Source organism: Martes martes (assembly GCF_963455335.1).
Source record: "Martes martes genome assembly, chromosome: 8".
Taxonomy (NCBI): Eukaryota; Metazoa; Chordata; class Mammalia; order Carnivora; family Mustelidae; genus Martes; species Martes martes.
Window position 1 is genome coordinate 21,121,944 of NC_137895.1, and position 15,146 is coordinate 21,137,089.

The following is a 15,146-nucleotide window of genomic DNA, read 5'->3' on the forward strand; positions in this document are numbered from 1 at the left end:
TATGCCAATCAAGCCATTGTGCCTTCCTCTTTCATTTTTAATCAAAGGAACACCACCGCAGTAAGATGGACGTTACCTGGGGAGTGCGCAATACAAGGTTAAAACATTCTTAAAAGGAAAGGTCATTATAATAACATCCTATGTTTGGCTGGTTTATCCTGCTGTCAGCTAGGTTTTTATCTATACGTGATAATTTACTGTGGGTCTAATTGAAATCTTTTTGTTTTTAATATTTAAATTAATGACAGGCTGAACCCAGTTCTCTTACTATGAAAGTTCATCAAGAGTGATACAGTGGAAGGGCATCTGGGTGGCTCAGTGGGTTAAGCCTCTGCCTTTGGCTCAGGTCATGATCCCAGGGTCCTGGGATCAAGCCCTGCATCAGGCTCTCTGCTCAGTAGGGAGCCTGCTTCCCTCTCTCTGCCTGCTGCTCTCCCTCCTTTTGATCTCTCTGCCAGATAAATAAATAATATCTTAAAAAAAAAAAAAGAGTGATACAGTAGAAATTTCACACTGACAAGGAGCCCCTGTGTCATAAAACCCAAGGAATGGAGTGAATCTCTGTGTGCCTAGAAATAGGCTTCCTTCCTTCCATGCTGAAGTTTTTTTTTTTAACTTAAAGGATACCATATAAAAGTTAAAAGGAGATGCCAGATGGCATTTTCACTCATCAGGATTAGAAAGAGTCATTCAAACATATAAAAATCTTATCAAGAGTATTTTTCACATTTTTTATATCAGAGAGTTTAAAGAAGTCATTTTACCTTGTGCATAAGGACTGCTTATAAATTCACCTATAAAACCTAGAAAGGCTATGTCTATTAAAAAAAAAACCACAAATTAAAATGTCCCATCAATTCATTCATTTGTGGCAAACTCTCCTCCCAATAATAATGTATTTTACTTTTTTTTTATTTTATTTTTTTCAGTGTTGTATTTTACTTCTTAAAAATGTTTATTTTTTGGTTTGGAAATTACCACATACATGCATTTATTCTAACTTCCAGCTATTAATTTCTATCTTAATACAAAGTGTTTCTATTTTGGACAAAAACATTCACTTTAATGATAGTACATAATATTTTCTCGCTGTAACCATGTAAGGTTTTTTTTACTTAAATACTAATTTTTAAAGATACTTTCTTCAAACTATTGTGTAACTATTCTTTTCTTTCAAAACCAATCAGCAACCACCCTATATAGTTTATACAACAAGCTAAATACATATCCAATTTTCATTTGTAGTGAAAAATTCTTAAAAATTATTCCAAAAGCAAAACCATGTAACAGGGTTCCTGATTTTGGCATTATTATTGAATTAACAGGAAATATTATCTCCCTGTATCTTTTCTAATTCAATGCCAAACACACAATATGCAACATCACCATCTCCAGTAAGTACACATACTGCCATATAAACAGAATGCCTGTCTTGTTATTTTCCTAATTCAATCCTATACTTTCGATGCATTTTTTTTTTAACTCCAGGCATTGTGTGTTGGAGCCGGAAAGGACTCCAGAAGCCATCTAATCTGACCTACCCACTCCTTTTTTAAAATGTGGCTTTTAAAATATGAAGCAAATTCTTTCAAACATTGGCAATGTGAAACTACTCAGAAATAAACCTGAAGTTTGCATTCAAACTTTACCTTTGTAAAATCCCCAACGAATCTCCGACGGCGTTCTTCACTCCTTCTTTTCCAGGTTTCAGAATTTTTTCTTTGAAGGTACCAAATGCTTTAAAAGGCATTTTGAATTGGTGAGGGGGACCTCCAAGCACTAACAGTTAAGTCTCAGAAACTGTCATCTTTCCTCATTTCCAGCGTGGGGACCACTCTGCTCTCCTGGATGAGTAGTACCCTGAAGTCAGTTCTCATGGAGGTAACTACTTAACATCAAAAAGGAGATGAAACCCAGCTCAGATATTCCAAGACGAGACACCCTTCCTAAATCCCTACCCCCTCCCCCCAAAAAGAGAGGCCAAGTAGTGTCTGGCTGGGAGTTCAGTCCCTTGAAAGCCACAAGCTCAGCAGCAGCCCGTGACACTGTCTCAGGCAGCCACTCTCAGGCTGAGCGCAGCCTCACTGCCTCCCTGGGGTTGCAGCTGGAGAAGCTGAAGTGGGCTCCAGCCCACGAGGTGTCCTGAGACCAGCAACAGCATCTGCAGCCTCTCTCCAGCCCCTCTGGCTGCTTCTGACCACATCCCCCTCCTGCCTCACTCAGCCAGTGGCTCTCACTGAGTGATCCTTTCCAAGGTGATGCTATAGTAACCGGCACAATACCTGCCCCTCAGCCGCTGGGGCTCATTAATGGGCTGTCAGCCAGAGCAGACACCCAGGGCGAAGTGAATGAAGCATTTACAAGTCCTCAGCTTCTCTGAGGTCTAGCCTTACAGACAGGCTCTCGGCCACCACAGTATGCCTCATACGCCCTTCGTGGGAGCCCTGAAGCGGTTTCTCAGCCAGACACTAGTGTGGATGTGGTCCTTGCATGCTAGAGTGCTAAATGCAAATATCCAGGAAGGCATTTATTTGCTCCTGATGGACAGAGCGGGATCTCTCAAGGTATAGTGCGAGGGGCCATTGGGACCGCCTAACTGAACGTATCTGAGCCGGTCCTAGTACTTGCTTAGTCCTCTTCACTGGTCCTCACTGTCCACAGGAGAAATCCAAGTTCTTTATTACTTGTCATGGCTCAAAGGACCTCCACGGGACCTTGTTTCTTATCACTCTGCTCTTCGTATCACCCTTCACTGAACTCATCGAGCTCCACGTAGGGGTTTGCTCAAGCTGTACCTTCTGTCTGGGTAACTCTCCACACCCCTCATCTGGGAAATATCAGGGGATTGTTAAGCCTCACCAAGACATCTCTTCCTCTAGTAACCCTCACAGACAAGGTGTCCCTCCTCCACACCTCCAAATCACCTGTCCTCTGCCCCAGTAGGACCTGGCACATAGTGGGGTATAACATAAAAGGTTGTTGGACTGGGCAGCAGGTGACACCTTTGTAAATGATGCTGCCACGAAGAAACAGCTGTCATTAGCAAGGCTCCGGTGCTCTAATCTCCCAGCCTGCATGCGCCTAACAGATCCTGTGCTACGGGCTCTCAGATTCCCCCAAAAGTCATGTCCACAGGACTGGTCACTGTCATTTGCAAGCTGCAGTCTGATCCTTCTTCAAGATTTGAATTAAGTTATCTAAATCACAGCTGCATCCTTGGTAGATTAAGTACAACTACCAATAATAACTATTATTATTATTATTTTTATTATTATGGTTAATATTTTATCAGGCTCTCTCTATGGCCCAATTCTGTTAAGCACACTTCATATATTATCACAATCTTCCCAAGACTGCTTTGTGATTAGTAACTCATTTTTCTCAATTTCACTAATAGCAAACTGAGGCAAAGACTTGCCAGGTTTCAGATCCAAACAGCCTGGCTCCAGCTGTTCTCACCTGTGTCTCTCTGTGTCTCTTTCTCCTCCCCATCACACACTCTGCTTTGCCTCCCCTGACTTTACTGAGGTAGATTTTGTATATCATATAGTTCATCCATTTCAACTGGACAATGGTTTTCAATAAATTTACCAAATTATGCAATAATGGTGGGTATTAGGTGCTTATGCTAAAGCACAAAGTAGATAGAATGTGTCTATCAACCCCCAAACATCCCTTATATTCACTGTTAATGCCCATCTCCCCCTCCCACTCCCAGTCTCAGGTACCCATTAATCTATTTTCTTTTCATATAAATGGAATCATACAATATATGCTCTCCTGTGCCTGGCTTCTTTCACTTTTGAGGTTTGCCCAAGTCACAGCTCCTATCAGCAGTTGTTACTTCTTTTTTTCTTTTCTGCGGAATATTTCAATATATGGACTTACCGCATGATGCCTATCCATTGATCCGTTGATGGACATTTAGGTTGTTTCAAATTTGGGGTTATTATGCATAAAACTGTTAAGAATATACCTGTGCAAGTCTTTGCATGGACATAACTCTTCATTTCTCTTGAGTAAATACCAGGAGTGAAATTGCTGGGTCATTTCACAGGTATTTGTTTAACTTTTTAAGAAACTGCCAAATTATTTTCCAAAGTGGCTGCATTATTTTATATTCCCACCAGCATGTATGAGGGCTCCCATTTCTGTACATCCTCACCAATATTTGCTATCTTTTTTAGTACAACCATTCCAGTGGGTATGAAATGGTATCTCATTGTGGTTTAAATTTGCATTACCCTGACGACTAATGACACTGACCACCTTTCCATGTTCTTACTAGCCATTTTTATGTCTTTTTTAGTGAAATTTCTATTCAAGTATTTTAACCATCTTTTCAATGAGATTTTTGTCTTATTGTTGAAGTGTATATGTTTTCAATCCTTTTTTAGATTATGTGTTTTGCAAATATTTTTTCTTAGTCTGCCATTTGTCTTTCCATTTTCTTCATGCTCTACTTTGAGTACAAAAATGTTCAATTTTGATGAGGTCCCATTTCAGTTTTTTCTTTTATAGACTGTGCTTTTGTTTATATATCTAAGTGATCTTTGACTAATCTGAAGTCTGAAAGATTTTCTTCTGTTTTTCCTCTACAAGTTTTACTGTTTCAGCTCTTATATTTAAATCCATAATCATTCTGAGTTCATTTTTATATATGGTGTGAGGTATACATCTAAATCCATCATTTTCCATGTGGATATCCAGTTGTCCCAGCACCATTTGTTAGAAAGGCTATCCTGGATTAATTGTCGTGGCACCTTTGTCAAAAAGTCAGTTGAACATAAAGATCTATTTCTGGGGTGTCAATTCTTTCTATTGATCTTCATGTCTATCCTTATGCCAGTATCATGCTGTCCTGATGCAGCTTAATAAGAAGTTTTGAAATTGGGAAATGAAATCACTTGTTCTTTTTTTAAAAAAATTGTTTTGGCTATTCTAAGTCTTTTACATTTCCACATAAATTTTAGAAGCAGCCTGTTAGTTTCTACAAAAATTCCTGTCAGCCCTGTGCTCTTAAAAAGATAGTTTCTGGCCACCAGTCCTCAAGGCTGAGAATGCTAAGACCCCAGGACATCACACATACAATCACTTCACCAAGTCTTTACCTGTTTCCCAAAAAGCTTGCTCCTTCATCAAAAGCAAATACAATCACAATATGATAAGCACACTCATTCGCTACAGAAAGCATCCACTGGCAGAACTTCTAACCCAATTCTAAGGTTACTTATTATCTCTTAGAGCACACAATGGAAGAACTACCAGACAAAGACCACATGAACCTCTTTCTGAAGAGTCAACGGCTGCTGAAAACACTAACCATACCTTAAAGAACTGGCCCTCATGTTGCTCATGAAACACATTCAGGTCTACCAAAGTTTCTTGGTGGTGATTTAGATGGTTGATAATGGTAATAACCTTTATGGAGTAGTTTCTAGGTGTCAGACTTTAAGCATCAACTCATGTAATCCCCACAACGACCCTCTGAGGTAGGTACAATTATTATGCCATCTACAGATGAGGAAATGGAGGCACAGAGAGGTTAGGTAAACTTGCTCAAGTGCACACAACCGAGACACTAAACAGAGACAAGAGATGAACCCAGGAATTCTGCCATCAGAGCTGGCACTTTAAGCTTCCACACTAGAATTGTGGATAATAGAGACAAGAAAATATCAAGACAGACTTTAAAGAATTGAGGTTTGTTTTACTCACCTGCTGTTTTTCTTGAAGGCCTACTATGTGGCAGGCCCTTCTGAGGCACTGTGAGAAGCTGAAATGGAAAGGCCTCTTGAAAAACCAACCAACCACAAAATGAGCTCGTGCGGCACAGCAAGTGTATGGAGTTACACAGGCAAGGACACCTCTCTCGGCTTGCTGATGGGGAACAGGAGAGGACATCCTAGATGAGGGGTGTGGGAGTTGTTACTTTTCAGGGATGAGAGAATGAGGCAAACAAGAAAAAAACACGTGGGAGCAAAGACTTGCATGAGGGAGTGTGGCATCTGAGGGTAACTTGCATACTTTCAGAGTTGGGTGAATGTGTGCCACGTGGTAGAAAACAGCCAGAATGATGACCTTGAGCTTTCTATAACTCAACTGTTAAACAGTGGATCCCCATCTCAAAACATCAAATAGTGTAAAGATACAGGAAATGTGTAGAATAGACCCCCCTGAGGGCCATGAAATGAAAGCATTGTTTTGGGATACGTAGACTGAATGTTTATTAGAAAAGAGTCCACCCATCAATACATATTAGATGACTTCTTGGCATCCTGTATCAAAAAAGTCTCTTCCTTTAGACAAAATATTAACTAAGACCTCTTTAGAAATACTTGTTCAGATCACAGCAGTTTCTCATCTCCTCTGACCACTGCTGGATGGACCAGTGGTGAGCTCCTACACGGAGTTAAGGCAGTCAGATGCCAGATTCTCCTGGTAATTAAACTTTGGAATTGAAAGACTGCTAGTTAATTGTGCAGGACCCGGGGGCTATAACTGTGGAGTGGCTACATTCCCTGTATGGACTGGAGATGCAGAGAACACTGGTCTGACAAAGAGAGGAATGAAACAGAATGAAACTTTATCAGGATGAGTATGACTCTGCTTATAACAACCTTCCAGTTCCTGTTGGTCTAGGTCCAGCTGTCCTTCTACCCTTGGGTTTCATGAAATACCCATAGCCTTATAACAAATTGACCTTTTGTAGCCTGCTCTAGTTAAGACAGCTTCTGCTCCTCACAGATAAAGAACTTTGACTATTGCAATGGGTTAAAACCCAAGTCCTGTAATGTCAAGACTGTCTCTACCTACACGATACAGGAAGATTCACTGTCCAGTTTAATGACAGGTAGGATTTCTAGTCCCCAACAGTGAAAAGAATAGCGCCTGTGGCCTGGTTGTGAGCTGATGTTCTAATCTACCTGGGATGGGTGTATGGGGTGGGGTGGGTAAGCAAAAGAATCCTAAACAACCTAATATAAAAGATAATTATTCAAGAACATAATTTCATCAAATCCAATCAAAGTGTTTGGTGGAGAATTTTAACCAGGCTTAGAGCTAATGACCAAGTTATTCACCTTTTCAGATAAGAAACTTCATATGGAAACAATGGTAATGAAGAAAACTAATCATCTTGAGGTCCCTTCTCCTGAATTCTGTGCCAGCTTTTCCAGCTAATCCCTTTCTCCACCCCGACTCCACACTCCTCCTGCCCATTCACCATTACATTCTGAGACCAGCATAAAAATTTCTTTTTTCCAGGACCTCTCTCAACTTCTTATAATTTATAATTATATTGTTGATAACTATCAGTACTAAGCAGAATGTATATAAAATGATTTTTTTGTTACACTTCCATATTTAACATTCATTCTTTTATTAACAGTCAAGGTTGTATACAAAGCAATTTCAAATATCTCATTTGATTCTCACAACAATCCTGTGGAACAGGTATGGATATCAAGACTCAATTCTGGCCAAGGCAATCTGGCAAGTAGAATGTGGAGATCTGGGGGTAGGTCCTTACACCCATTTCCTGAGCTTGTAATACCACAGTACACAGTACATTGTGATCCTATAATCCTACTGTGCGTACTGAAGACTGCCTTTAACATAACTCAGGAAGGTGTAATCAAAATCTTTGTATCTTTGAAAACATCATTGAGGGGCACCTGGGTAGCTCAGTCCACTAGGTGTCTGCCTCTCGATTTCTGCTCAGGTTACTGTCTGAGGGTCTTAACAGCAAGCCCCAAGTCAGGCTCTACACTGAGCATGGAGCCTGCTTAGGATTCTCTCTCTCCCTCTCCATCTGCCCCTCCCCCCCTCTTTTGCTCTCTCTTAAAAATGAATATAAATTATACCCCTAAAAGTAATAAAACACTATATATTAAATTGAATGTAAATAAAAAATTAAAGGGGCACCTGGGTGGCTCAGTTGGTTAAGTGCCTGCCTTCAGCTCAGGTCATGATCCTGGGGTCTTGGGACTCAGCTCCACATTGGGCTCTCTGTTCAGTGGGGAGCCTGCTTTTTCCTCTCCCTCTGCCTGCCCCCCTGCTCATGCTCTCTTGTGCACACTTTCTTTCAAAATCTTTTTATAGAAATGTTAATTAAAGATGGATGAATGAATGAACAAACATCATTGAGCACCTAATGATAGGTAATCTTGTGCAGCTACTATGGAAATTTTAGAAATAAATAAAATTGGGTGCTGATTTTTAAAATTACATCCTATGTTGTTGGCTTTCACTAAAAAGTTCCACCACAAAGTAGGGCAAACCAATAGTAAAATCAAGAGAAATTGACATAAAACACTGATGTACTAGCCCCTATATTAAGACTGCCACTTTCCACCTAAGTGTGGTAACATATCCTTTCTAAGGTTAATGGGAACCTTTGGCCCATTCTATAGTAATTGCTTCCTTATCTACTTTTGTGACTTGAGTTTCTTGATATTTTATTCTCACAAAGTAGAATGATAAAGTATATGCAAAAAGTAGAATGACCAAATAGATATTGTTTCCATTTTGCAAATCAGGAAACTGAGGCTGAAACTCAGTAACTCGTTCAAAGTTACAGTTTGTGGAGGAGCCAGGATTTAAACAATCTGATTACAAATGTTCATTATGCCCTGCTGATTCAGGTCCATCAATAAAGCATTGTCAGTCCTATTATATTACAGCTCACTCTGAGTTGGGTACTAGAATTCAATTCATTTGGTTCTATGTTCCTAAATCATAGAACAACATTTTATACCCTTATTAAATAAAATACATCTCCATATACTTCGCAAACATAAGGTTGCATATATGGACACCCTGGAAACATATCCAATTCTATTTTTGGTTCATCAATGTAATTGCCTAAATATTTGGTGTTATTAATTTTTTTCCCAATTAATGAAAATTTAAAAGAAAGTCAAATAATCAAAATAGAGAAAGACAGGATGCCCGTATAGCATGGAATAATTTTTAAGTGTTTCACATTTTTCATAAAAGAATTTACTCATGACATAAATTCCTTGTATTTATGAAGCACTTTTAACTTCATTCCTAACTGCTTCTTTGATCTTTATAACTATCTAGAGGACCAGCTTGGGCAGACTACCCCACTTTACTGTTAAAGTCAACAGCACGGAGAAGACTAATGATGTACTTCGTTCTTTTGAGGTACTAAGCAGGATTGCACTCGAAATCATACCCATATATTCATCTGCTAGCTATCCCTGAATGCCTTTAACAAATTACCTACCATTTCATCTTAAAGAATCCCATTCCCAGGTGGTGGGGATATGGACATTGGGGAGGGTGTGTGCTATGATGAGTGCGGTGAAATGTGTAAACCTGGCGATTCACAGACCTGTACCCCTGGGGATAGAAATACATTATATGTTTATTAAAATAAATTAATTATTTAAAAAAATACATTATATGTTTATTAAAATAAATTAATTAATTAAAAAAAAAAGAATCCTATTCCCCACAGCCCCCAGCACAGGACAATTATCAATTATCAATTATCAGCTCTGTCTTCTGTATATAAAGACAAAAGGACTTATTTTTCTTTCACAATATGTTATTGTCTGGACACTGTTGAGTATATATTGGCTCAGACTCAGTCTGATATCCCTATTTGTAAGTAACTGGGGAAATACTGGTTCATTTCATCCATGGAAACACTTTCCAGCTCTGCTTTACACACAATGAATGGTGATTTGAAAAAAAGATTCAATAGCTTAGGTTGTGTCCAAGGCCAAAATATCCTAGAAGATCTGATAAATTAGCAAATACAGTTGCATCATAACAAGGCAACCTGAAAATGTAAGCAGAAATCAAGATCAGAGAGGATATTTTGAAGAATTTTTCACCATCTTCACTTTCAACTTCAGACAGAACTCAGAGTGTCCACATAATTTCAATATATGGAGCAGCTAACAGGGTTCATATTTAGGGCATAAAGAATCAAGATGAAACAAACCTACACACCTTGGATGCATACTTCTTGTGAGGTCCTATTCTTCTTATAAATTCAATACTAGAAGACAAATACTCTTAGCAATCTATCACAGCAGGCTGGTGTTCAAAAAAAAAAACAACCGTACCTGCAAAAGTGCCAAAGGAGCAGACCATTAATTGGGAGACAGTGACATCTTCTGGTAGTTTATGACAAAATACATTTATGCCGGACATTTTTTCCCCTGGAAACCAGCCGCTGTTTTAAAGGAATAGATTTACTTACCTATTTAGTATACCTTTATGATACCCATTGGTGCAAATTCTTTAATTTCTGAAATGAATGAAACATAAATTAGCTAAAAAGGACATTCTAGCTCACTTATTTGCTCCTTGCCTTGTCATCCCTGGGTTGATCTAATACAGAAGGTTTTAAGCAGCCAATGTTCATTCTACTTTTTCTGGTAATCAAAGTCATTCAAACACTTTTCTTAATTCAAGCAATTTCATATAATCTTTTCTTAATAAAGATTTTACTTATTTATTTGCCAGAGAGCAGGGAGAGTGAGAGAGGGAGAGAGAGAGAGCACACAAGCAGGGGGAGCTACAGAGGCAGAGGGAGAAGCAGGCTCTCTGCAAGCACAAAGCCCGATGTGGGACTCAATCCTAGGACCCTGGGATCAAGACCTGAGCTGAAGGCAGACACTTAACCAACTGAGCCACCCAGGCATCCCTGTCTTCATATAATCTTGTAATTCCAAAAAACCTGCTCCCTATTCCTCTCCACAGCTTAATTTGGGAAAATGTGATCCCTAAAGTAATCATTTGATAGCATCAAAAACAATTTTAAAAGGGCAGCATAAACAACTCACTGTAAGCATGTCGGGGGAAAAAAAAAGGTAGCATCCAAGGTTGACCTCATGTCCCATCTCTTGAGGAAGCCTTCCTCACTCCTAGTCTAGGTTGGGCTTGTCTCCTATGTACATCTGTCATGTTACTGTCCTATAATTGTCTGCTTACTCGGCTATCTTTGTAACTACAGTGCAAATTCCTTGAGGGCAAGGCCTATATCTCATTACTATTTGCGTCCCAAAAATCTCACTTTGCCAAACCTATAACCTATTTTTTGAAGAATGCATTCAAACTATCCTAGGTGAGGTATCTGTTCTTCATTCAAACACATATTATTTTAGAGGCCTATGTCCATCATTAGAAGATGAGGATATCTATTGAACACCTACTATGTGCCTGAAGCCTTGCCAGGTACTTCATACGCTTTTACTTCATTTAATCCTAATAACCCTGTAAAGCATGATCCTCATTTTATGGCTGGGAAAACTATCTGTGGTCAACTAGTGAAAGACACAAGATTTAAACTCATTCATTCTATATATTTATACACTTATTCCAAAATGATCATTTCTAAAGAAATGATAACAAAACTGCAAAGAAAAAAAGGGAAATCAGAACAAAGGAGAAAGCATAATTTAAAAAATCAGAACCAGAAAGTAAACACTAAACAGTGCATACTATTAACACACTGCATTTGCTACAAGTAGACTACAAATTGGCTGAACTTTCCAGCTCTTTATATGTGATTTCTTACATTATTCAGAGACATTCTTTTAAAGATAAGGGCAAACCAGTTACTTAGAAGCATGTTAACTCCTGAACTGAAACCTGAAATTTCTCCTGTGGGTCCTCAAAGAAGGCACTGTATGTTAGAGTGAACCATCGTCATCCCTGGCATGAATTTAAGTTTCACAATACAGTCCAAAGCTAAGTGTGGTAAAGGAACTTGATGTGTAGCCAAAGCCTCAGACAAAAAGTCTCCAAAGAGGGCTTAATTTCATTCACAATTTCAAAGAGAAATGGACTGACTTTGGAGAACAGTGTGCAGATTCCTCAAGAAATTAAAAATAGAGCTTCCCTATGACCCTGCAATTGCACTACTGGGTATTTGCCCCAAAGATACAGATGTAGTGAAAAGAAGGGCCATCTGTACCCCAATGTTTATAGCAGCAATGGCCACGGTCGCCAAACTGTGGAAAGAACCAAGATGCCCTTCAACGGACGAATGGATAAGGAAGATGTGGTCTATATACACTATGGAGTATTATGCCTCCATCAGAAAGGATGAATACCCAACTTTTGTAGCAACATGGACGGGACTGGAAGAGATTATGCTGAGTGAAATAAGTCAAGCAGAGAGAGTCAAGTATCACATGGTTTCACTTATTTGTGGAGCATAACAAATAACATGGAGGACATGGGGAGATGGAGAGGAGAAGGGAGTTGAGGGAAATTGGAAGGGGAGGTGAACCATGAGAGACTATGGACTCTGAAAAACAATCTGAGGGTTTTGAAGGGGCGGGGGGTGGGAGGTTGGGGGAGCCAGGTGGTGGGTATTAAGGAGGGCACGTATTACATGGAGCACTGGGTGGGGTGCAAAAACACTGAACACTGTTACACTGAAAAGAAATTTAAAAAAAAAAAAAAAGAGAGAGAGAGAGAGAAATGGACTGGTTACTCAATTTTTTGGCCTCTTCCATAAATATTTCTCCAAAATGAGATTTTGAATGTTGGGCAAGGGTTAGATGTTGTTCTCTGACAAGTACTGGGGGCCCATGCAGCATATAATTACTGCTGCTGGAAGAGAGAAGACATCCCTTCTTAAAGTAGAGCAGCCTAACAAGGACATTGCTCCAGGGAGAGGCCTTTCCCCCTTTCCACAAAAGTGATCTTCAGAGTACCTACTGTTAGAGACAAGATTTTCTTAAAAACAAGTTTGGATCTGTTTCAACACATGAACAAATGTATAATCACGCCACCTCCATACAGCATGAATGGTATTGTTTCAGCTCGAAAAATGTTTAAAAAGCATATACCAAAAAACCCCAACTTTATCTGGGTTCAAAGTCCTACACACTCTGTATGCTTCTAGTGTGGCCCTGAAAATGCCCTGTATTGGATTTTTATTTCATCGGTGCATTTAGAAAAACTGGCAAGCTTCAGGACAGAGACTTAGAAGAGACCTGTATGAATGTTGATTCCTACCTTCAAACTTTAGACATTAGTCTCAGTCTCGACTTACTTATATAGAAGTCCAAACACTGACTTTCCTAGCAACCGAGGCCACCAACAAAGGAACGTGTACAAGAAGATGGAAAATGCTAAAAACTGGAACTGCATCAAGTAAGTATAGTTAAAGGAGCTAAACCATATCTCCACTATGAGCACATTTCAAAAGAATTTTTAGGAAATCAAGTTTTAATATAGGCTAGGTATATATAATCAACCCCATTATCCCTTTTGTTAGCAGCATAAATATATATCCTATGACCCCATTTTTAAATGGCCTAGTAACAACATAGTTGTCAAATCACTAAGTTGTATACTTGAAACTAATGTAACATTGTGTCAACTTCATAGTTCAATAAAAAAAGTTTTAATAATATTTTAAAATTCTAAAATAAAATGTCATAGTAGATTCAGGAGTCTATCAGTGAGGTTGAGGCCAGGAGAGAATCCACACCAGGTATCTGACTGGGGAAATTCAAATAAAGTAATTATTATACAGAAAGTGGTTAACTAATTAAAGGGATAAAAGAGAACTCTAACCTTAGAGTACAGAAGTAGCAATTGCAGAAATAAGCAGGTACTTCTAGGCTGAGAGAAGTGAAAAAAAATTAAGGAACTAAAGCCAGCTGCCTGATGGAATGGCTGAGTTGTCAGGGAAGCAGCCCACTGGGGCTGCTCCAAAGGAACAGTAAGGTTGGGAGAGCCACACCAGGGTGCAGCTGGAACTCTCCTGCTGGGGCTACTGAGCTCCTATGGTCAATTAAAATGGAGAACTTGGACCCAGAAGAGATATGTCTTCTTGCTGCTCCTGCTTTGCAGAGCCACTTTAGGGCCCTCTATCAATGAAGCCTAACATTCTGCCAAGCTGTCCAGAGAGACAAGTTTATAGGGTCCAGCTGCAGCATCACAAAGCAGGGCAGAAAAGGATGGGTTTGGAGCTGAGAAAGAGTTAAGCTGGTAAGTGCCATGGTTCACTCTCATGGCTACTCAGTTTCTATATACACCTACACTATGTAATATGTTGCTATTAGCAACATGTGGCTACTGAGTACCTGAGTTCAGCGTAAAATATACACCATAAAATAAACACCGGAGCTCAAAGACTAGGTACAAAACAAAATGTAAAGTACCTAATTAAATTTTATATCAATTCTATGTTGAAATACTTTGGCTTTATTTACTTAAAACATGTTATTACAAATAATTTCACCTATTTTTGTTTTTTAATGAGATTACTATGATATTTTAAATTACGTACATGGCTTGCACCGCAGATAATTAAATACTTTCTTGAGTGGCTGGAGAAACGTGGCTACTTTGGACAGAAAAAGTTTCTAATATCCACCAAGCTCCATTTTGGTGAAATATTTTTTCCCACTGTACCATCCCCCCAAGGTTATGTGTTTTAATTCTGCTACACATCTGGGTACTGCAAGGAGCACTAACCCAGCTCCCCCAGACCTCCTCACCCACAATTCAGAGAAGCAGAGAAGCTGATTTTGACCACAAACTTTGATTTGTTGTCTCCCTCTTTCTCAATGCCAATTTTTTCCAACATAAATATACATAGAATCAAATGAGTACTGAACACATCATTGCGACACAGAATAGTCTCAACGAAAGCAATTCTGGAAGAATTCGTAAAATAAGGGATATAAAGCATGCAACATGGTAGAGTATCAGATCGCAGACTGGGAAAAAAAAAAAAAATCTAGCTTCTATTCCTGGCTCTGATCTCCTTGGGTGAGGCCATATAAGTACGGTCCTCTATTTCTACATCTCCTTGGGAAAAGGGCTGAATCATTCCAACTTTATTCAAACTACATCAGGAAATTCTTTTAAGGATTGTAAAGATGTGTGTGTGTGTGTGTGTGTGTATGTGTTGTTTTAATAACAGGATAGAATAAAAAAATCAGAATATACCACATGTATTAAAGACATTTTCTTAAACTTTTGTTACTGGTTTGCAACATAAGATATATGACTTACTGAGTGTCAGTTACAGCTTAAAAGCCACCAACGTAGATGATCTCTTCAAATCTTATATAGTTTAAATTCTTACCGATTCATCTTGCTCAAAAATTATTTCAAGACCAGTAAATCACAAAGCA

General features: G+C 39.0%; 1 protein-coding gene across 2 annotated transcripts in view; it reads right to left on the reverse strand.

Annotated features, from left to right (window-relative positions):
- Positions 1-1,750, reverse strand: part of SLC17A8 (solute carrier family 17 member 8) — a gene marked incomplete at both ends in the record, with an annotated part of 45,615 nt that extends 43,865 nt beyond the window's left edge. For both annotated transcript variants that reach the window (XM_080812437.1, XM_080812436.1), the window contains one exon: positions 1,650-1,750. In XM_080812437.1, the coding sequence (XP_080668563.1) occupies positions 1,650-1,750 (101 nt within the window). The remainder of the gene's footprint in view (positions 1-1,649) is intronic.
- Between the last annotated feature and the right edge of the window lie 13,396 nt (positions 1,751-15,146).